Source organism: Melanotaenia boesemani, chromosome 4 (genome assembly GCF_017639745.1).
Source record: "Melanotaenia boesemani isolate fMelBoe1 chromosome 4, fMelBoe1.pri, whole genome shotgun sequence".
NCBI lineage: Eukaryota > Metazoa > Chordata > Actinopteri > Atheriniformes > Melanotaeniidae > Melanotaenia > Melanotaenia boesemani.
Genome location: NC_055685.1, coordinates 12,573,355 through 12,598,290, shown reverse-complemented (window position 1 = coordinate 12,598,290; position 24,936 = coordinate 12,573,355). Strand labels below are relative to the sequence as shown.

The 24,936-nt window shown below is 39.9% G+C and overlaps 1 protein-coding gene and 1 long non-coding RNA gene across 2 annotated transcripts in view; one reads left to right on the top strand and one right to left on the bottom strand.

Moving 5' to 3' along the window:
* Nucleotides 1-24,936, bottom strand: part of zcchc7 (zinc finger, CCHC domain containing 7) — a 55,414-nt gene that overhangs the window by 5,167 nt on the left and 25,311 nt on the right. The window contains exons 4-8 of the mRNA XM_041983734.1: nt 17,727-17,788; nt 17,015-17,152; nt 16,747-16,917; nt 13,600-13,635; nt 1,281-1,376 (exon numbers count right to left, since the gene is read on the bottom strand). Of these exons, the coding sequence (XP_041839668.1) occupies nt 1,281-1,376; nt 13,600-13,635; nt 16,747-16,917; nt 17,015-17,152; nt 17,727-17,788 (503 nt within the window). The remainder of the gene's footprint in view (nt 1-1,280; nt 1,377-13,599; nt 13,636-16,746; nt 16,918-17,014; nt 17,153-17,726; nt 17,789-24,936) is intronic.
* On the top strand, nt 253-22,095 carry LOC121638766. Its single transcript, XR_006010068.1, has 3 exons — nt 253-448; nt 20,021-20,031; nt 22,086-22,095. It is a non-coding gene; the product is annotated as an uncharacterized LOC121638766 (long non-coding RNA).

Sequence of the window (24,936 nt, the reverse complement as noted above, 5' to 3'; positions counted from 1 at the left end):
GGGGAGCAGGGTCACTTTTGTTGAGACTGAGATAGTCTATGAAGTAGAATGCTTTCCTCATTACGCTTCATATAGGATTTCAGTTGTACCATACGATTGAGTCCATGATTGAGTCCATGGAGGGATTTCTCCCACAGAATCAGATCTGTTGTTGATGCAGTGCTACTTGAACGTCAGAAGATCCTTGTTCCTTCTAGACAGAGATCTCTAAATCTTCCCATGATACACTGCATTCTGCAATGATGACATCCCCTGACTTCTATGCAGTTGTAAAGTGAAAAACATTAGCCTGAAATTGTTGACCTATTGTCTTTCACAGAGGTGTGAACTCCTATTTGCCAAGACTAATGTTGAAGTGCTCTTGTCAGAACCAATTTTAAATAGTACCTTTAGGCACTTTGTTACCAGCAGCCTGTCGCAAGACACCTTATTTGTTCATATTTCTTTAGTTGCATCTATGAAAAATGACAAAGCTAACACAGTTTGACAGGCATGAAATGGTATTTTTGAGCCTACAAGGTTATTCTTGTTAGCTGGAAACTTGGCACAGTTTGGCATGGTGTGCAGTGTGTCCTTAAAAGCTCTGAGGGGAAAAAAGCCAGCAAAGTTCTGGCACAGGACCTGAGTGAGGCATCTGGCCATGTTCTATTTGCTCATCTGTTTACAGAAGTGGTGGCTTTTAAGACACCATTCTCAAGGAAAGAAGACAAGCAGAACAGGCGAAGATATGCCAAATGACACAAGAAATGGACTGAAAATAAGTAAAAAATCTGGTTTTATGGAGTGATGAACCCTTCCTTAGTCTGGATGTCAATGTTATTGAAGCAGTGTGGGATCATCTTGACAGAGAACAGAACAAAAGGCAGCCAACATCCAAATAATAGCTTCGAGATGTCTTTCAAGATGGACTTGGACTTATATAGTTATATAAGTCCAAGTCCATTTCAAGATGCCTGGAGGACTACTCCTGAAGACTAAAGTAAAAATAAGGTTTGTCTAAGAGTATATAGACTTTTAAGCTGATTTCTATTGTACATATTGTCTTTGGTTTGTACTTGTTATTCATTTATATAATGCATTTCCATTCATGGTTTCACATTTTTCTTCTTTCTTTGCAATACATAGAAATTTGATGGGTGGCTCAGGACGTTTGTCACTGGCATGTTAAAATTTAACCTTAACAGCAGTAAACAATTTTGTAGTATTTTTTTAACCCTGTACTGCAACTTTTTTTTATTTAGATGTTACTGGAATCAAATGAATGAAAGTGAAATACTCACATGACCAAAGTGCCCTTTCTGGGAGCAGTTGTAGCAGTAGGCAGGGGACTGACCCGTGTCTTTTCCTTGCTTCTTTAAAGGAGGACCAGTTTTAGTCTGAGGACAGACAGAATATTCAAAAGGGCTTGTTATTAGAAAGTCTGTGTGATTAATGTAAATTCAAACTGACTCTATGAAGGCCATGGATAGAATAAAGTGGGGGTTTATCCCTGCATTTGTCTCCTGGTCCCTTCTTTTTTCCCCTTCTCCCTCTGCTCAGACATCATTCCCATGCTCTCCATTGTTGTGGACTGCTGTGTATCGTATGGTGAATATGGGTGCTGATATAAACCAGTGATTACTGAGGTATAGTTAGAGGCCTGTAATGACCCAGTATGATAAGTAACTGTGTGTGTGTGAGTGTGTATTGGACACAGGGTCCCGTCCCCTATGGGCCAGTGTTCTGAAAGCCTTCCACGCTTCAGCGCCCACAGCAAATATACACTGATAAAGAGAGAGAAAGGAGACACAGGCAGAGTGCATTTACTGCTAATGTTACACACACCTCAAATGCCATTTCCTGACACACACAAACACACAATGCTGCACGCACCTCAACACTATCCTCTAAGGTGGCCCCTCCTTCCTCGCTCAACCCTGATTCTGAGATTACAAATGATTTGTGCCCCACGCCATTTCTTAAACATAGCTTAGCTTACCTCCCCTCCCACCTGCCTCCTCCAAGCCTCTGTACACACCCCTGCAAACCAACATCTACCCCTCACACTTGTTTTTTTCCCCCCACCTTCTCTCTCTTCCTCTCTTTTCCGCTTGAGTAGTTTTGCAGTAGAAGGGATGAATGCTATTAGAGCGTCGCGTCATTATCGGGTCAGGCCTGCCGGGCCCATCTCCATCACAAAGGCCAGGAGATCACAGACCTCTCGCAAGCGCGCACACATACGTTCACACACACATGTGCATCCTAAGGAGATCACAGCCCCCGTCTCAAGCCCCCCGACCTCCACCCGTCTTGCCCTTCTTCCCATTCATCTTTCATGTAAATTGGCTGCAGGTCTCCCTCTGTCTCTTCCTCCCTGACCTTGGGCTTGTGTTATCTCCATAGACCGATCCAGCACATAGAACGACAAAAAGGAAGAAATTAAATCCCCCCACAGTCTCTAATCAACCTGTGATAGTTATGTGAAGAACCTGGCATAAACGTGTGTCTGAATGTGTGTTTGTGTGAAGAGTTGTCTACCTCCTGTAACATTAACTAACTAAATGAACCATCATCCTGTTAGATTCCCACTCTCACAGTGTTTATCACATTAGTTTGGTTTCTTTCTAAACTTTAAATATCTTTTTCTCACAAGTTATTATGGAGTCATTACTTAGAGTTACTGTTTTTAAACAGTGTGCTGGAGGTTTGAAAATAATTACATGAATAATTTGATTAGACTTTAAAGATGCATTATTGGTCACTACCACTTTGTCTAATCATGGTCATTTCTGGGCCCCCCAAAAAACAAAGAAAGCTTTAAAAAGCAGCTCATGCAGAAATGAGTGATGTCATAAAGTAGAACAACACGATGTATTAAACTAGGAATGTGTTGGTCCATCACACAATCGTGCTAATTCAGCTGAAATTGGAAAAACTGGTTCAACTGTGGGTAGCAAATTCAAACTTCTTCTCAAACTGGCTTGGTGCGTTTTAGTGGGAAAAGAGAAGTTTGTGCAGTGTAGGTGAATACAGCCACATCTTCAGATGCTTCTGTCTCAGTTACATATACTTCTGTTTTAGAGATGGCATTTGTAGGTACCAAGTTATCAATAAGTGTAGGAACATTGTGAGTTTAAAGTTTAGAGCAATAAAACTAGACAAAGTGTTGAATAATAGGAAGATGTATTTCAACTCCAGCTTGAATATGAAAAAAAAAAAAACAAATAACAGATTTAAGTTTGTTCCACAAAATTGTTTAGTTTTAAATCTAGATCTAAATCTTACATGGGACTAATTTGCAATGATAATTAAAACTATTTCAAACTAAAAAAAAAACAATGGTGACAGAAAAGAAATATTGTAAGCTCCTCAACTTTGTTCACTTCAGTGGATTAGTGATAATTCACTTCCTTGAAAATAACTTTTATAAGGGTATTTTATGGTTGCAGGGTCGCTGGAGCTTCTCCCAGCAGGGTACATCCTGGACAGGTTGCCAGTCTATAGCAGAGCCAACAGAGAGACAAACAGCCACTCACTTCTAGGGAGAACCCCCCCCCCCCCCCCCCCCCCCCCCCCCCCCCCCCCGATGCTCAAACCAGCTACCTTGCTGTGAGGCTGCAGTGAGGATGAAAAATATTTTAGTGAGCAAAATTCCAATAAATAAAATCTGATTTGGAAAAAAAAAATCAACACATTCAACTTCTAAAAGGTTATGATGCCAAATTCCTTGACATTTCCCAGCTCCAGTACCTAATTAATAATAAATGGATCGCCACAACACTTCTGTCAAACCTGCACAAACCTGCTAATGATCCATTAATTTCCATCGGCTGTGTTAAAGCAGGGAAACATCTAAAACCTGCTGGATAGTGGACCTTGAGGACTGGAATTAGACATGTGTGCGCTATAGTTTCCTCAGTTTTTCTCACACAATATAATTACACACAACCAAATGGTGTATGTTCAGGTTCAGGTTGACTGGTCATTCTGAAACATGAACTTTATTCATATTTTAATTTACTTTGCTGTTGCTCCTGAATTTGGTTCAGATGTCCAGACACTTTCCTTTTGCTCTATCATGTTCTGGAAATGCTCCCAGCCTGGGGAAAACACCAAAACTTTTTTTTTTTTTTTTTAAGGGCTTAAGTAATTTCTCATCATAACCTTTGGTACTCCATATGTGTAAAAATCAAACTTTCCTTTTTTAAATTTCTCCTTCAATTTGAATCCTTAACCCAGAGGTTCACAGACCCGCATTTATGGCAAATTTTCTTTAAAAAATAGATGAAAACGTATATTTTTTTCTCATGTTTATTATATTGGACCCTTTTTATCTACCTCCAGGGCTCAGGGTCATAAATACTTTGTGTCATATCCATGCAGAAATATGAAATATTCTAAACCCATGAAGTAGATAACATAAATATCTGATTAATAAAATGCATGACCTAGTTGGATATTTGGACAACTCTACCAATGTTCAAACATTGTCAGAGCTTCCCAGACAAAGAACGCTGGTTTAGCTGAAAGAAGACTGAAGCTAGGGAAGAAGACACATGTTTGGGTGTGGGATGTGTGTGCGTGTGAGTGTGTGTGTGTAAGAGGGATGTTTGAGAGTGTCCTAAGGGCTTCACTGTTTGGACACAGACAACCAACCATCCGTGGCCTCTCATGCATGCACACACAGACACATCAGCGCTCTCTCTCGATCACACACACACGCGCTCAAACGCCTTTTCCCACAGTTGTCCCAACACATACACAGTGTCTCTCTAAGCCCCGATCTACTCTGCTACTTGCCTTAGCTGCTGGTGGCAAAGCTGTGATAATCCTTCGGCCAACACAAAGCTCCGACTGTTACAGACCACAATCTAAAGGAACACACACACACGCACACACACACACAGTTATCAAACACAATCCAAGTAGCAAACAGGCTTGTGCATGTAAGAGGAGAGGGGGTGGGATCTGAACAGTAACGGATGGCGGGAGCATGGGGGCCAGGGCCAGCAGCACTGTTTTGCATATGTTATTGCAGCAATGGGGAGAGGTTTGCATATGTTACTGGGCCCACAGGGGACTAACTCTGCATGCTTTATCATAGAGAGCAGGTCCCCGACGCAACACAAAACTACTGGGTTCACACCAAAACAAACACAGAGTGAGTGAGTTGTGTGAGTGCAAGTGTGTGTATGTGTGTGTGAAACATGCCCGAATGTACAAATATTAGGATACCAGTGAGGATTAGACTGTTGTGAATTAGTGAGATGAAATGGCTATAAGGTGAACATCTTAGACACAAAATATTAAAAGCACTGAATACGTTACCATTAATCCGCTTATTGTTGTTTATAACAGAAGATAGAAATGGACAAAAAGTGACGGCTTTTAAATATGAAGAAAAAAGACAAAAGAAAAAAATTTTTGGAGACTGTTTATAGTGGAGGTGTACATGTGCAGTAACGGGGGCTGGAGATGAGAAATAGGGCAAGACGGAGAAGGAGGAGGAGGAAGAGGAGGAGGGGTCCTTGAAATAACCAGATGTGATTTTTGGCCCCCTTTGTGTCTGCCGGTTCACAAAGATTCAGTCTGAGGCCCTAACTCCACGCCCTGCAAGGACCCATACTCAACACAGGATCCAATTCCCATATGCACTTTCTATCTCCTCCCGTCAGTCAGTCAACCAATCTGACGGAAACCAGGACGAGCCCTGACTTTCTCTTTATATGGGGAGATAGGGGGAAAAAAAGCTCCTGGAATGTGATGATAATGTGATGGTGGGGTGAACGGTGGTGGGTCAGCACCTCTGGAGAAAACCCCTCTTTTGGGGCAGCAACTGGCGGTAATCTGGTCACACCGTGGAAAGCAGAACAGAGGACACAAGCTAATCTATTCAAAGCAAAGTTGTATGCTTTCTATTCTTAGTGCTTGATGCTGAGCTCAGAGGCCTCTGTCTGCTGTGGCCTGTGTGATGCTGAGTTTATGGAAATATACAGTAGTACCCACTTCATCCCCACCAATTAAACACAGACAGCACATATGGACACCAGAGACGGGGATTTAGATGCACTACATGCAGATGGACTGAGTCTCTTATGCTCTAGTCAGGATGTTAAACCCAGATTTTACATCTCAGCCAACTAAACACACACACACACACCAGCTACAAAATCGACACCATCCACCTAAGTGGAAAGTCACAATGACCTGGAACGCCTGCAAGACCTCTGATAACACTGCACCTGTGAATGAGGAAGTGTGTAGTTGAGCATGTGCATTTGTGTGTACATTCCTATGGTTCTGCATGTACACACAACAGATTTTTAAAAAACCTTAAAAAAAACTGAATCTTAAGCAGTCTATCAATTTAATTATTGCTACAAACAGTTTTTTGTTGAGAATGTTGAAAGGAAAAGTTGAGATTTGTCATAATTCTGCAGTTAAGGATCACTTTCCCAATCAGTTAATCTGGTATTAGAATTTTTATATGTGGTATCAGAAATCATTCATTCAGTCTGATGAAAAAGCCCAATTAAATTTAGTCGACAATTATATAAAACAGAGAAACAAGGACTCTAAGGAGCTGGTGCAAGTATTTTATGTATATATATATATATATATATATATATATATATATATATATATATATATATATATATATATTTTTTTTTTTTTTTTATCTTAGCCAGTGATTTAAACAACAGCAACAGCTGATTACCATACCCATTAACTCTCACATGTTCATCCCTGTAAAAATGACCTGAGATGACAGTAGATGAGTTTCTCCAATACGTTCCCTAATGAGGTGAATCTGTATGCCATCACTAACAGTTCCCTAATGACCACCCACTGCCAAGAAAACTAAACACATGCAACAAAAACTACTTCCTTTCACAAACCTACCTTCTTCTGTCTGCAGTGCTGCCAGTGTCTAAGTTGGAGGGAGAAAAATGAGTTGAGAGCTTTTTGACAGGCTGGAGGTGAGAACACAGGACAGTCTACTGTACAATGATGAGGCAGCAAAAAACAGCTTACAGCACGGAAGTGGAGTTAAAGGATTTTTTTAACAGCACACCATTCAAATTGAGCACATCCTCATAAGAGGAATGAAAGGAGGAGGTCAGCCAGACAGAAGGAAGGATGGAATAAAAAGAGAAAGAAAGATAAAAAGTTAAACCTCAGCAGAAAGAGAGGAGGACTTACAGTCAGTATGGCTTATGACTGAGAATAACTGGGAATTGTGGGAGGTTTGGTAAATAAATAGGTTAGATTTTTATTGGGTTTAATAGGTTTTATTATTACAAGACTTCACTGCTTTCATTTTATATATAATGTTTTATTTCTTACATTTCCATTTCCATTTTTTTATTTTTTTAAATTACTTTTTTAATGTGTTTTTGTTGATTAAAAAAAAAAAAACAACATTTTATGGCTTTTACTGAGGTGGTGGAAGTGTGTGGACAATTTGTTTAAAGGTGATGAAGCCAAACCAGCAACCAAATGAAATTTCATTTTGTCACAAAATATTACAACTACTGTCAGCACAAAGAACATCTAAAACAAACAAACAAACAAACATACTGTTGGACACACGAGAGACAAAGGAGAATAAAATAATTCTCCTGATGATGTGGGTTCAGAGTGTGGTTCCCTGTGGGACCACTGAGTGGCGCTTCATCTCTTTATACAGGATGCAGAATCCCACAAGAACATCTGAGGAGGCAGATTAACAGACAAACATGCTAGAGTTGTTTGTCTTTAGTGCAGGTGGTCTGGGGAGGACATGTATTTATAAAAAAAACATAAAAAAAAAACGTAATGCAGTTTTTTATCCATCTTCTCTTGAACATAAAACCACCTGGACATTTTATGTGGCTTACTTTTCCCCCACAAGTTAGTGGAAATAAACAGTGGCCTGGAACAACAGAGTATATTTTACTTTTAATTATACCTCATTTAAAAACCACAAAATTAACCTTCCTGTCCACATCCATACACCAATATCCAGTGAGAACAACAGCCTGTTTTTTTTTTTTTTTTTTTTTTTTTTTTTTTTAGAAAACACCCTGAACCTTTTGTAAATGAATTAAGAATTTACATCATTTGTCTTTGAAAGCAGAAATTTTGCTGACAAAATACTAATTTTCCTGCAGGTACGGAGGTCCTGGAGGAAGCTCAGAGGGGGCAGGGCCTTCTCTGTGGAATAACACTTCGGAGAGGCCCATTCGCTGTCCTTTAAACTTGTCATAAAACCCTTTTTTTTCTTTGGCTTTCAACCCCAGCAAGATTTAGATTTTTATTTTATTTAATTTATTATTTGTTGTAATTGTTTATTGTGTTGGGTTTTGCTGTTCTTATGTCTCATGTTTTTATTTGTATTTATATTAATTTTAGTTGTGTGCAGCACTTTGTTTCAGCTGTGGTTGTTTTAAAGTGATTAACAAATAAAGTTGCTATGGTAGCAAGTAAACAATAAATCATTTGTAAACAGTGGGTATATTTAAATGCTTCAAAACTAATTAATAGTTTTACTATCTGAGCAAACTTAATTTAACACAATATATTTGAGTGTTTCTTTAACTTGTGAAACTTAATGACTTCTTGAAAGTCTTAATTCTTCTCAGCCAAAAACACACAAAGAAAAGGAAATGAGCACTCCTGAAATATTTTGTACTAAGTGCTTAAAATTTGACATTGACAACCTGAAATAGTCTTCTGTGTTAACATGGTTTTTGTCCACCAATTAAATGGAAATGAAATGATATTTTCTTTTTATGAAAATAAGAGGATTTAAGGGGACTAAGGTGTCCTAACCTTGGGCTAACAAAAGCATGAGTGAACCCTCTGAAGAAAGACAATGAGACAAAAATGTATTAAAAAGGTACAACATGCTGAATGAAAAGGAAAAGAAAGGCAGTCAGGTGGGAAAGAGGGGAGTTCAAACAGCTTCATTTCTGAGTCGAACAAGTGGGTCACAGACTGTTTTTCACAGGCCTCGAGACACATATGCACACGTCCCTAAGGACAAGATCAATACACACACACACAGCCTGATATCACCGTGAGGAGAAAATCTGCTCGATACGTACACACATCACTGTGGGCCAAGGTGCCGATCAATAAACAGCTATGTACAGGTGTCACCAGCACTATCTAAAGAGTGACCAATCAATGCTCTCACAGATATACCTGTACAATGCACGCTCAGATTTACTCTGTTTCTTTCTCACAGTTTAATACACTCACTCCTTAGCAACACACCTCTCTCCAGCTCACTCTGCCTTCTAACCTCCCTTATTCACACAGCTTAAATACAAAAAAAAAAACATATAAAACATAAACAGATAGGAAAATAAAGATGAAGCTATTTTCAGGATCCCAAAATGAAATTATCATTCTAAGCTGAAATGTCTGAGCAAGTTAAAGAAAGTATGCTTCCGCTTCCCGCAGCAGCCAGAAGGCGGCACTCTGGTCTTAACGCAACACTCCGGTGTCCATGCAAGGGGAGGACAAAGTCACTGTGACAGGAATGTATGCATGGACACACTAATGTACGATCTTTAAATGTATTCATGCAGCCTGTATAAAGACAGGAGATCACTTAATCTACACTTTGGCCTTTTTGTGAGTGCAGCCCATCCATCGATCAATCCATTTCTCCTCCTTCTTCCCACCCTTTTCATTTTCTCCCTGTCCAAAATCCTCATGTACATGGTACTTTTTGCCCCCAGGAATTTCTCTTAAAAACTCTGCTGAGTTCAAACACATATGTGGTGCAATAAAAAAAAAAAACAGCTAGCTAAACTGCAATGTTGATCAGCGACTTGTAATTTAAAGCCATTAATCAAGACAATTTGATAACTCATCTGTGTGTAAAATGTAAGAATTTGATGATATTTTCTTTTTGTTATACTATTTGAATTCTTCCAAATGGGAAGATTTCTATGAAAGTTGTAGCTCAACAATTGATTTCTAGGCTCCTGTTTTGGGTTAAAAAAAAAAAAACATGACATTACCCTGATATTTCTAACTCAGCCTGCAGAGGTCCAGATGACTGACAACTGAGACCATCAGATGTCAAAGGCTACTTCTTTGAAGTCATTGAAGAAGAAAAACATGAAGAAAAATCTAATTTAGCTGAAGAAAATGTTCAAATTGTCTGGGTTTGTAGCAAGGGATTTTGGGATATGAAGGCAAATCCCCATATGTGGATGGCAGAAGTAAGCATTTAGCCAAAATGACGTTTTTTTATTATGCATTTCCTTTATATTTTTATTTAATTTGTGCTGTACGTGGTGAAGCCAACAGTCAGGCGGGATGTGGGGGTGTGCAGAATCTCACACTGTTAAGGGGCACAAAAAACAAAGAAGTAAAACCAGTGTGTCTGTGGGTGTGTTTGTGAGTGGGTGAGTGAAAGAGAAACAGACTGAGAATCAGAAAAAAAAAAAATCATCTTAAAAACGAATAAATAATACAGCTGTATAAAAATGTGCCCAAATCCTTATAACACAAAGATGATGAAAATGTTGTGGGTATGTTTTTACTCCATTTGCTGCTTTATATATTTGTAGGAGAGCACATGTTTGTGTGTGTCCATGTGTGTCAGTATCGTCCTTTCTCAGTAAATACCCCAGGGCTTTGTGGTCTATACTGTGTGGTTTGGAGGAGTTTGTTAGTTGAGGGCCAGGTGCAGGAAGACAACACATACACTCATGGAAGATAAACGGACCCAGTACACACACACACACACACCTACACACACAGAAACGAAGGATAAATGGACCCAGTAGCAGGGAGGTCTGACAGAATGCCTTTTCACACCTGGCTGAGCCCAGCGGAAGGTGACAGAGTCACATCTCCCAAAGCGAACACACACATTCACACACGCACACACACCTTCTCACATTGGGGAGTTCAGGGTCATAAGCAGCATCATGAATAAAATGAGGCTGTCTTAAACAGAAGGAGGCCTGTGTATGCATGTGTGTAGGTGTGTTAGTGTGTGAGTGCGTGTTTATGTCTGTGCAGGCCCCTAACCCCCATGCCAGTTTGGATCTGTAACGACCTTCTGTTCCCAGTGCTTAAATGGCTTAAATACTTCAATTAGACCTGGGTCACAATCCTCCACCCGTTAAAGCACACACAAGTAGACACACAAAAGTAGTTTCATCATGGCACAAGGCGACCGGAGACTTTCATCAGCAGTGTCTCCTCTCGCCTGTGGTTCAAAGTGAAACTGTGCTAAATGGTACAGCATCCTCCGCCAAAACAAACAAACAAAAAAAAAGCAACAATTAAACTCAACTCCCGTCTTCTCTGCCAGCATCTCCCCTGGAAGTTCTCTGTCCCGCTCCCTCCTCCTTCATCCTCCTCCTCTCCATCTCTCCCGCCGTGCTGCCCCAGCGCTAACGATGCTGCCTTTTCATTAGACAGCCCCTGCTAATTAATCTCCATAGATGAGAGTGACAGACCTCCCCCAACACACATACACAAAGTGCACGCCAAGATATATGCAAACACACACTCTTCTTCCCTCTTTCTCACTCCCTCGTCCCGCGTGGTGCTGGCAGCCCATTTCATGCTTTATCACGTCTTTTAATTGACAAACAAGCTGCTCTTTTCTCTTAGGCTGAGGTCTATATCACCCCCTCGCTCAGATGCACACACACACACACGTACACAAACAGAGCCATGAAAACTAGTTATCTTTTCAAATTTTGGATGAAACCACACATAAATAGGCAAATGCCTCCCTGCTGACATGTGGCCCAAGTGACTGCTGCACAGATTTTTTTCTACTTTGACACGTTGTTTTCAAACTAACACACACACACACACACACACACACACACACACACACTAAGACACTAGTGATGTCACATGTGCATTTAGATTGAAATAAAAGAAATGAAGGGGGAAAAAAAGAAACCCAAAAGACAAGTTTCATATCACTATTGGCAAGTTGGTAATCTTCAAATATGTAATATGGTTTATTTGGGGAGGGGGTTGGATAGCTCATCTGCTACAGGCCAATGTCAATACCAGTCACAACCAACTTATTGATCTGAAGTGAAGGCTTGAAACATTTTTCTTCACAGTGCTCATGAAAAATTGTGGCTCTCTTTGGTGGTTTTCAATGACCAATGATCTTGTTCTTCAGAAGGCCTGGTTACACTGCGAATGCCAGCATACCTGCTCGGTTACACACACTCAGGTAAAAGCTGAGGGTATGGTGAGAGCCATGAAAACACACTTTTTTTTCCATGTAAATCATTACATATATTTGAATGTTCTGTTACTTCAGACATGTTTTAGGTGGTAAGATTTAATACATCTACTCTGATCAGTCGTGTTCTGCATAAAAAAACTTTCAGAAAAGTGTGACTGATTTTAAACAGACCTGGTTTCAGAAAGCTGCTGGCTTAGTATGCCCACCCACCAACAACATTAGATTTTTTTAGGATATTCCCTTGTGTTTTGAGAATGATGCTGAAAAGCCTTAGATAAGCTGGGGTGATATCTGGTGCTTGTTAAGGTCTTAGTATATGATCCACATACTACACCGACATCACTCTGATGGGTATTAAAATGTGTCATTGTTGGATAAAGGTGAACATTTCAGAACAACCTTGGATTGATTTGTTGTAATCCAAACCATATTAGCAATATCCCCCCTCCAGCTCAACATTAGCTTGTTAGGAACAAACAAACTTACTTTACATCTGCCCTGATCACTGTCAGTTTTGCCATTTCAATCGACCTATTCTTAGGTGAAACATCAAACTAAGCATCAAAAAACCTTAAAGATAGCCCACTTATTTGGGGTTCAAATGACTTTTGATATAAGACCAAAGGTGCTCATGGGTAAGCTCATGGCTTAAGTTGAAAACAAAAACAAATTTAGTAATAGTTATATAAAAAGTTATAAAATATGCAAATAGCATTTATGCTCTAAACTCAGGACCATAAATAACTCTAGAGTTTAAATGGGTTTTATTCAATGGTTTTTATAAATGTGACATTTTACATTGAATTTTATTTATTTTTATTATTTATTTATGCACTTTAACAATGACAAGAAAGACTGATTCTGATGTGTTCACCATGTTGCTGAAACTGCTAGCCTTGAAATAATAATAATGAGTTTATACATTTAGAAATTGGTGGTTCTAATTAGACAATTACAATATACTGTTATATTATAACATGTATTTTATATTTAGGATGTATGTCAAAACTTTTAAGTTATTCTTAAGCACAAAAATAAATAAGACAAGGTTCATAAACTTAACACTGAATTCTCAGAGTGAGCGGGGTAAGAGGAAGAAACTTCCACACACTATATTCCAAACACAATATTGACGAATGTACCACGATACCATCATCTGATAGCCTGTTTGACTTTAAGATTGGTATTTGTTCCAAAGAGAATTTATATAGTACTCTAATTATGAAAGACTGCCATCTCCATACAACTTAAGTAGAATTCCTTCCCTTTCACGAGACAAGTTAAACCAAACAAAGAGATCAAACATGAAGAGGTAGAGCAGTGCTCATCTGAAGATGTTAACAGTGATTTTATGAGACATGACAGTGTTGGTTTTGTGGGAAGATACTCACGGTAATGTGGTACTGTCTCCAGATCTCTGGACAAGCCTGAAAAGAGATACATACAATAGAGTTTATTAAATACATAGACAGATTCTTACAGAGAGAATACTTAATGGAGCCACACTGAAGAGAAAAAACCCCTCTAGTTTGAATGTCTGCATGTGTCTTAAACCAGAGCCAGAGACAAAATAAGGAAGGGACACTAATATGTAAAACTGATTTTAGCTACAGGGGGATAGATGCACTGATGAGATGACTGAACAGAGAAAAAGGGAGGAGGCCAAAACCTTCATCACCCAGATTTCTCACCGTCGATCGCTCTGCAGAGAGTCAAGGCAGTCAGTTAAACAGTCAGTCAGAAAGGCAGACAGTTGTTTTGTGCCAGTGTGGCTAAAGCATTATCTCTGGGGCTTCTCCACGCTGTTCCTTAAGCGTTCCGACATCCTTTACCAACCACCGCCACTTCCCACTGGGAAATTGAAAATGCTGCAGTCGCCGCAGGCAACAAGGTTTATCTACTTACATACCTACTGAGTGAAAGAGAAAGTGAGACTAAATTATATATTCAAGTCTGTTCGGGGAAAAGAGGCTGGGTGTAATTTGCTCTTCCATGCACTCTTTTCTTTTTCTAAGAAATTATCTAAAATTTCCCATCGCATCAAAAAGTGGCTAATTTGGCCTGAAGTGTGTGTTGACATCCTGCAGCTTGTACAGAACAGCAGGTACTTTTCCCGGCTAAATCGGATCTGTTTGGATTTGAATAAAGGACTAATATGAATTTCGACAGCTGTATCTTTCTCCACCTCTCATCCAGCTCTTTCTTTTCTTCAACAAACCCCCCACCCACACACGTTCCCTCCCATTTGCTCTATCCCTCCAGACCGCCAGGGTAGTGTGTTGTTGTCGAGGGCGACAGGCGAGGCGAGCGACACACTCGCGCTCCATCAACCGTCTGTCTTTAATGAGAGACACAGAGAGGCCCAGGGGACTGAGACCTGACTCTTTCTCCTGCAAACACACACACTAATACATTCAGTATAATTTGCAACTGTAAGAAAATAAAGTTATGCATTACAGAAGAAGGGTAATTACAACAGTGCACAACTTTGGACTTTTGTTTGTCATTAAAACTTGTATGCAGAAGAGACAAGAAGAATGTATGAATCTGAATGAGGAGATGAGAAAGAAGGGTAAGAGACAGTGAGAAAGAAAAATTGGGTTGTGTGTGTCCTGGTATACCCTCTCCCTCTGGTGTTCACCTGGCTACTCATCCATTACACAGAGCACAGTACACGACTGACTGACGGAGAGGGAGGGCACCACGGGGAAAAAAGAGAAGGGAGAGGGCGGCAGCTTCCTCCACACAGTTTTCTGTCCTATAGCATCTGCATAAGCGGACCAGGTAATGAACGCTGCAGTGGGATAATTGTCATTGATGGTCATTAGATTTACCCTTCAGTGGGGATGCTCACACTTACACATACGCACAAATACCTCACACAGCTGGAATAAATATACAGCATGGCGGAGCATAACTAAGCTGTAATTGCTGAAGTGTATCAATTAATGTGAACAGCAGCGTGTGTTGACCCCTGGCCACTTGTTATTACTGAGAGAAAGAGGGGGATTGGGGGAAGTGGAGGGGGTGAGACGTAATTGCTAATGTGCTTATTCAGTGCTAATTCATAGTTTAAGCATTTGCGGGGTGATTGGGACTTTACAGATGTGCAAGCAATTGATTCATATTACAACTCTGATACAGGTCAGCTGACTGTGTCTGCATGTTTCAGGCTGGGTGATATAAAAAGTCTATTAAAACTGTTTTTTGTAAATGCTTTATGTTTTTGCTGTTTTTAATTAATTTCTGTGAATAAATGTGTGTTTTGGAATACTCAAAATATGTTAATTTATTTTTAATGCATATTTAATAATTTAATGGAAAAAGGAACTAAATATAAACTGACCGATCATTTCTAATACTGGTATCAGTATCGACTCAAAATCCTTACCATCAGCACCTTACCTTACCATTAGTCTATCTCTAGTATTTTCTATGCACGTTTCTGGTTTTCTGACGGGTCCACAAAGATGACAATATTTGTGTCACATACATCTATGAAGATCCTTGTGGAAATGCAAAAGGTGAATTAACTCTTATACTGTAGTTTTCTGTGTTAGACAACACAATTAATCACAATCCACAAAATGTGTGTACGTGTGTTATGAAGCCGGTGCGTCTGGTTCTGTTATGTAACTTTAAATTCCCCCTTGCTTACAGACAGACTTTTTAAGACCTTGTATTATCATGTGTCCTGGTCACAAGAGGACAAATCGTAGTATACGTGGTAACTCACTCAGGACACACTGATATCCAGTTGTGAAAAAACAGATTCAGAAAGATGCACTCAGAGCTGTAAACTTGAAATAATGAAATCTTGCTCATGTGGAAGCTTCATGTTTTGGTACAAAGAGACAGGCAGAGAAAACTTGTCTCACTATTTCTGGAAGCATGTCAGAACATATGTAGAAAGTTCTTTCTGTAGTGAAGTCAGCATAAAGACACTCGCAGGCATCATTCACTGCAACCTATAAGTCAGCATGTCTTTAGCAATAACAGTTTTGTCTGATCACTTCTCATACTGAAGTGTCTTGGCTGAAGTCACATGGTGTCTTTTATTAGGACCTTTCCAGCCTCTACATCAGGAGACTTTTTTCTGACTTTTAGAACAAGCCTAACTCTAACCGCCTGAGACCTGGCATCCTCATATGAGGTCCATAATACTAAATTCTGCGTAACTAAAACCTGTTATAACAAATGTGGAAACTTGCACTACCATTTGGTGGTGTCAGAAAACATCCTTTTTAAAATTATGATTATATCTACCTCACATACAATAAAATGTTTAAAAATATTCATTATATTAAATAATTAATATTTGTTTATAAGATCCAAGTTATTGACTCTTGCTAACCCCCAAAAGCTAGAAATTTTTTTTAAATGCAAGCCAAAATAAGGCTTAAGTCTTACACAAGTAGGGACCTCAACTGCCATATATTTAACCTGTTTGAACCCCTGAATAAATCAGATTTGTTTAATATTGTGTGTTACAATCTTATTAAAACTTGAAGGAAAATAAAAGATAATGATATACTCACATCAAAGAAGTGTCCTGTCATGCTGCAGCGATGGCACTGTTTGTGCCAGTAAGCCCTCTCACTGCAGGACTCGTAGAGGTGCCCGGGTAGACCACAATTGTTGCAGTGCTTATTGGGACACGCACTGGACATGTGGCCATTTGTGCCACACAGAAAGCAGGGCGACAGCTTCTGCTCACACACAAATGCACACAACACAGTTAGTTGTATACCCTTACATAGCCTGTGTAGAAGCTGAATTTGCTGCTGTGCACCGGTGAAAACTGACCTTAGGATCTGGGCAGTTCTTGGAAAGATGTCCAGTCCTGTTGCAGTTTCTACACTGGACGTTCTTCCCAGTATAGTATCTGTTTGATACTCGCTGCACTGCCAACCTCGGACCTTTGTCTTTGTTATAGATCTGAGCCTTAAAACACAAAGTAAGTGTATTATGAACATAAAGTCAAGACTGTGTATGCCAGAGCCTGAAAACTTTCAGATAATGAGGAGAAAGGTGTAATATTTTAATTTTAAGGCTTGAATGTTAATGCTTTCCAACTGACAGACAAATGTGAGCTTTTCTCATGTACACACTGTGCTGTAAAACTGAAAAAATAAGATTCTGCTCAGTCCCAGTTAAACAAAGTAACACCTTTCCATGTCTTGGTTGTGGAATCATTGTGCTCCACTATCCCGACTCTCTGTTACACACACATAGAGTACTCAGCTCTGTTACAATCTCTGTCACCATACCTTACACACAGAGCATGGCAAGACCTAGTGAAGGGGGGAAAATTCAGCCTTGATCAGGGTCTGTGAGCACATGTCCTCAAATACCCTCATGATCAAACCCGGTGCAAAATATTTGTTTTAAAAAGAAATTGGACTGAAATTATGACCTTTTGTACTTAACACACGCACATACAATGTTAACATTGCTTTAGAAAACATAAGTATTATGCAGTAAAGATGATAAACAGTAACTTGATTTTGGTGCATACTTCCTTGTCTTTGCTTGAGACCAACCAGCTTTCTTCTTTTTCTTCTTCTTCTTTTTCAGCATCTGGCCAAAAAGAAGAAAATGCATGTTAAAAAAAAAGGTGCCAAAGTTTACTTATTATTCTTAAGTGATGATTTAAAAATGAGGGACCTGGCCATTTTATAAGGCAGCCCTGTAAAATGAATTGCAATCCAACAAAGCAGCTTGTATTTATAAACTTAGTAAGGGTAGAAAATCGCAGCTACATTAAAACAAATAAAAAATATTAATGAATTCAAAACTGAATTTTTTTTAAATAGTCAAAAAATATGTTAGAGATTGAAATAAAATGATGTTTTCAACACCTGAAAACAGAGTTTGGAGCTATTTTAGTTTTACAGTATGTATGGACTGCTAACAGGAGCTTTAATCTGAGGAAATAACACTTATATGTGTGACAATAACCAACCTTATTAAGAACTCAAACCCAGAGGAAAGAGTTTTGTTTTCTTTTAAGACAAAGACACACACACACACACATACTGAAACTGATACAGTGGCAGCCCAGCACATCTGTATGAGAGTGGCACTAACAGCACCCTGAGGGAGGCCGCTGTATTCTCCTCAGGCCCACACAACTGTAACTGACATCCAGAAATCCTAACGTACACACAAACACACACGCACAGAAATGCACAGACACGTGTACACGGCATAAATTATGTGCTGATAGCAATGACACACACACGCTCTCATGCTCTCACAAACACACACAGACACACCCACACGTCGACCCCTGCGATTAGCTGGTTGACAGTCTTTAGCCTTTGGACAAACATACAGCCTTGAGCCATAATCAAATATTACACTCTCCTTTCCACCTTTCTCTTTCTTTCTTTTCCTCTCTATCCAACCCCCTTATCGCTATTCAGCTCAGCCCTCCTTCCTTTGCTTTTGCTTTCTCTCCTTGTTTTCTAACCCCCCCATCTCACCCTCCGCTTCCCCGGGTGAGCGACTGCAGAGGGAGGTTATCACCTCTCTTCCCTGTCAAACAAATTAAAATGGCTGCTGTTTGGATGGGGCTCCTTTCTGCCACGACCTTCACCTCCAAACACACACGCACACATATACAATTACAAATTCCAGCAATCCAGTATTGTCACCACACAGGTAGCTTGTGACTCAAATTTTGGAGGTTACACTTTTAGTAGATCCACACTGAATGAATGAAAAAGCTGTTTAGATACTGGTTAATCAAACCAACACAATAAAGACAAGCATAATGTCTCATCTCTGAAAGGGTCCACAACTATAACAGAGAATTTATGACAAGCTTAATTAAAGAGAACATCACCCTATAGCACTATTAACAAAGGTAGAAATCATTAAAACTACATCAGTATCCAACAGTCTTTTTTTCTTTGTCCTGTTGCTATCCTGAGGGACAGGACACTGTTCCTCGTCTGGCTTCAGTCCTTCCAGTAAAGGAAGTACCAGACACCAAATGATAGGACTCTGTGGGTCACACAGTCCTCCCAACAATGATAAGGGTGTGATTTGAAAATAACGGTTTGATGACAAAGTCTTCTTAAAAAAATTTTCAAATAATGACCCTTGTATGGTGTCCAACCTGAAACAAACTGGAGATAAACACTTCAGAAAGGAACATGTCCTAATTACGCCTTTTATAATATCTTGAAAAGCTACAACAGAGGATTTCATAATAAATAATAAACATATTTGGTTTGTTTGCTATAGTTTTGGCCTTCAACTTATAATTATTGTCATTATTGCCTAACATATGAATTACTCTCCTGATGTACTATTAAGTCCTTTTATCAAAAAAGTTACTTAAAAAAATAGTAATGAAGTTGGCATTAGAAAGTACCTTTATCTAGCCAAGCAACACAAATTTGTTAATTTTCTTTCTTTTAATCTAACATTGCAACGTCTTTATTAAGAGACAAAAGCAACAACACAAGATAAAATAACAGGAAACTAAACGTGACAATTAAATAAGGTCAAGTGTGCAGTGGTCACTTGTAGCCCCTGTCCATTCCTGAATAACGGATAAATTCTTCATCTATTTTTTTCTAAGTTTAAAAAAGACCCCTTCAGTCGTTCTATCTTTTACTAAGTATGGACTTATAACTTGCAGTCCTTACATTACCCCAGTCCTTTTGCCCCTTTTGCCCCATTTATCAATTTTGCCACTTTCCAGTGTTCCGGTGATCAAATCTTAACTTCGATCCAAACCCCCATCCTGAGCATGCAAGAGGCGACATTGAAAAGGAAAAACTCCCTTTTAACAGGAAGAAAAAACCTCAGTCAGAACCCGGCTTCAACGATTTGCAACACTTTGGCTAAAATGAACTAAAATACTTATGAGAAACCATATTTATACTGCATATCCAGCCGGGAAATTGTAACTGCTGCCATTCAAAGAGTAATCGAAACAAGTCATGTCACAGCTTTAACCCCCACACTCTACAACGAGACCAAAACTGAAGTCATGGAGTCTTTGGAGTTAATACAGACATACAGGATAGCGCCATGAAGTTTTTGAGGTTTGTATTGTAAGATGCCAAATGGATCCAATGGCTGACTGGTGTGGAGAAAAAAGGATGCGTTACCTTGTTTTATTTACAGTTTGATAAATGATATCAGATTTTGCAGTTTAGAAGCAGACATAAATCACACCCACTGCAAAACTGAAATCACTTCAACCACTTCCTTGCTTAACGCTTGCTGTCAGGCCCACTTTTTAATTAACAAATATTGTCAAAATCATGATAAATTAGCTCACCATAAGTGTAATTCAGGGGAATATCCCTGCTTCCAATATTCAAATGTCTATACATAGTGGGAAAACTTTTACATATTCAGTTTTATTTATGTGATTTTTTTGTTCTTTTGTTTGTTAGTTTGCTGGAATATTTCCTGTTTTCCAGCGTGTTAATTTGTAGCACTCAAATCTGAGCTGTTTTCAGGTTTACTGTGTAATGTCAGAAAAAGATCTGCACATCACAGCTTTCTGGATACCTGCATACTAATGTGTATTTGCATGTCTTTTCTCTTACTGTCACGCTAGAGTAAGATATTTAAAGTGTAGTTAGTTATGGTTAGTTTTGTATAGAAAAGAGAACAGGATGGGGGGCCTCCCAGCACCGCTCCGCTGTAAGTAGACTGGGGGCCCTCTGTGGGACACACGCATGTGTCTTAGCACGCTTAGCTGGTGTTACACAACAACCAGTACCCAGCCAATGGGCAGCTTAAAAAAAAGGCATGGGTGAAAGGTGTGTAAGTGCAACTGAGTGTGTGTGTGTATATGTGTGAATGCGAGTAGGCGTTAGTGACTCAACGAAAGTCATTCCCAAAGCGTCTCCCAGGGGGACTCCCCAAATAAAGAGCAGGAAGCTTTCCCTTAATCTAAGGGCCAACCCCACCCTCCCCCCCATCTTACCGAACCAACACACACACGGATACGGGGTGAAGCTCTTTGTCACGGCCGAGAAATCAAACACATGGGTGGGGGTGGAGGAAAGGAAAGAGCTGAGGGTGGGTGGGGGTCTGTTTTCTGTACACAGGGTAAAAATATGCTAATCAACCTTGAGGCCCTGTTCAAAAATCAAACCATCAGTGCCTCGTTCCATCATGGCCCGGCACATCTGAAGGAGTCTGGAGCTCAAAAAGCAGATGGCGTCAGCTTCACCGAGCAGCTGAACAGGCTCATGAGAGGCGTTCACCATGCTGACTGCAGATTACAATTTCGACTGATCTAACAGAGAACCTGTCCTTACATCGAACTTAGAGGTCTTACCCCAAAGATCTTGAGCGAAGTAATTCGTGTTATCCCCAGTTAGGACACAGTTAATGTGCCAAATGGTCTCATCTGCTAGAAATCTCCAAATTTTTCACCAAAATGTCCCATTCGCAGTACCCTCTAATGGGGTTCCACTGATATTGATTCTGTGGAACAACTCTTACATTATCTCATCACTCCATTGTCAAGGGTAATGCAACACAACGCCATGGAAGCCAGGGAGATGGAGAAACAGAGGGAGGGACTGATCGGGGAGACAAGGCGACAGATGCTACCTGTCTGTCTCAAAGGTACCCTGATTACTGGAAGATGAGAAGATGAAGGGAGGAGGATGCGTGCCTGTTCATCAGAGCCGGCAGAACCAAACGAAACAGAGGAATTGAGCATGTGCATGCATGGGGTGTGTGTGTATGTGTGTGAATCCACTGAATCTGTCCCTTCCACCAGCGAGAGCAGAACGGAAGTGTACGTGTGGTTAATGAACCATGAACACCCAGCTCTCCTGGGGTGACACCCGCACACACACACACACACACATACACACACAAATGGGATGAGGTTCAGACAGGATGGTTTAAGTCTGATAAACCAAGGGCAAGATGGAAAACGTCAACGACACACAGCCTTCCATGAATGTGCTGCTCTCTTCACACTCACCCACGACTCCAACCAATTTTAATTAGGTTTTTAAGATGTTTGTGTGTCATCTAAAAGCTATTTGCCTCTCCATCCAAACATTAGAGATGTAGACTGACCCAGCTCATCCAATCTCTCTTTCCCCTATCCTGACACTTAAACAGGCATGCAGAGCCAGCCCGTCCATTGTACAAGCTGCTGGCCCATTAATACACTGACCAGCCTGTGCACGCGCATGCACACACATATACAGAGGGAAAGAAAGAGGGGCCTTTCCTCCTAAATGGAGGCTATGTTTGATACAGAAGCGACAGGGCTGGATTAGCAACACTAAACATGACAATAGTGAGGGTGGGTGGGAGTGTGCAGGCTCTCTGTGTGAAAAAGCATTTCCTTTGTGACATCCCCCTTGCCTTACAGCCTTAACCTCTGTTAGGTTAAACACACCAAAAGAGTGTAAAACACAAGAGAGAAGGAGAACAAGTGAGATGAACAAAAACAATAAGAGGATGAGGAAAAGGAGGAGATGGAAAACACTGCAACACAGCAAGAGACATGCAGGATGAGTATCAAGCAAGATCACCCAGATTAAAGTGTTTAAGGAAAGACTTGTGGATGACAGTAAGGAGGAAAAGGCAAGAAAAAGAACAGAAGATGAAATGATAACATGAAGGAGAGAGAAACCATTTGTATGTTGGCGTACATGTATTTGTGCAGATGTTTGCCAAAGAGGAAGGAGACCACAGCCTGACAAAGCTATGACAGAGTAAAGTAGCACGTTGGGCTTCCCTTTCTCTGCCTATTTCTACCAATCTCTGTTAGATAAATCAAAGTATCTATGGTGATATTTCTAAATATTTCTAAAATGAGACTCAAAGAAACAGCTGGATTTTGTTTCATGCATGCTCTTCCTGTTATTACACAGAAAATGTCTGCTGTGATTTAAAGGGGGAAAATAAAGCTTCAAGCCCAAAACTTAAAAAAAAAGTACATCAAGTATGTGTTTAGTTTGTACATTTGGGTTTCAGGCTTTGAGAAACGTTAATGTAACTAAAAACTTTTCCAATAAGTTTCTAAGGCTATCCTTACTAAGTCTGGTTGTCCTGGAGATTTTTCCTTAATATTAAATGGGAGTTTTCCCCCTTTGCTCAAGATGGTGGGATGAATTTTAGAGAAGATTCTATCTAATCCATTGGTTTCCTTATATAGACAATAATTTTAATAATAATTTAATGAACTAGCTTATATGAACCGGGTTATAAACTGGACTAAAGTGGATTAATAAGAATGGATGAATAATAATAATAATAATAATAATAATAATAATAATAATAATAATAATAATAATAATAATAATAATAATAATAATATTCATTCATTCATTCATTCATTCATTCATTCATTCACTCACTGTAACACTTAGTCCAGTTAAAGATCCCATATTATGCACAATTCACTTTCTAAAGGTTTTCTAACAGTCATAAGTGTCCTCATAGTCTGTGTATAAGGCCCAAAAATGAGAAAATTCACCTCTCTCACTTGTTTGCTCCACTTTTTAGCGAATGCGTGCTCAAACGGGTGAGTCTGAGACCTTTCCCTTTGTGACCTCACAATGGGAAAAAACCACTATCCAAGCTAGTAGATACTGCCATTAACACCCGGCTAGCTGAGCCTGCCCTCTAAAATTACCAAGCGGGCACCAGCAAAAGCCTGATTTTCTCCCAGAGAGGGTAGTTGAGTGGGCGTGGACAGGTACCACTCATGAACATTGACAGGTTCAGACACTGAAACAGCCTGTTCTCATTAACGCTCACTAGAGCCACATTTGGAATGGAAAATTAAGGACCAGGGCTGAATTTGGGGTAATAAACTTTGAAAACAATGTTGTTGGACCTCTGACACCTATATGAAATTGTTGAAAAAAAAATATAATATGGGACCTTTTAGGGTTGTGGGGAAGCTGGAGCCGATCTTAGCAATTAACAGGTGAGAGGCAGGGTAAATGGTAAAATGGTAAATACTCCGTATTTATATAGCGCTTTTCTGTACCTGGGATGATACCCAAAGCCCTTTACATGATACATCACATTCACCCATTCACACACACATTCACACATGCAAGGCGCTAACCACGAACCATCAGGAGCAATTAGGGGTTCGGTGTCTTGCCCAAGGACACCTCGGACAACTCGACTTGGCCGAGGATCGAACCGGTAACCCTCAGGTTACAAGACGACCGCTCTACCTTGCTGAGCCACGCCGTCCAGGGTACATCCTGGACAGGTCACCAGTGCATCACAGGGCCAACACAGAGAGACAAACAACCACTCATGCTCATGCTCACTCCTAGGGAGAATTTAGAGTGACCAATTAACCTAATATGCGTGTCTTTGTGAAGAAGCTGGAGTACCTGGAGATAACCCACACATACAAGGGAGAACATGCAAACTCCACACAGAAAGGCCAATGTTCGAATCTCCCCCCAGCCAAGGGTCAAATCAGCGATCTTCTTGCTGTGCAGCCATACAATAATAATAATAATGATTTATATAGCTCTATTCAGCACCTGAAGCACTTAAAAGTGACTCCATTATTCATTCACACTCCATTCATACCTGGTGATGGTGAGCTACATGTGTAGCCAAAGCTACCTTGGAGCAGAAACATGACAAACACATTCACACCAGTGATGGATTTTAATTGGAATTAAGATGAATTAGACTGCGTCTGTAAAACTTCTTTGAGATGACTTTGTTGTGAATTGGTGGTATAC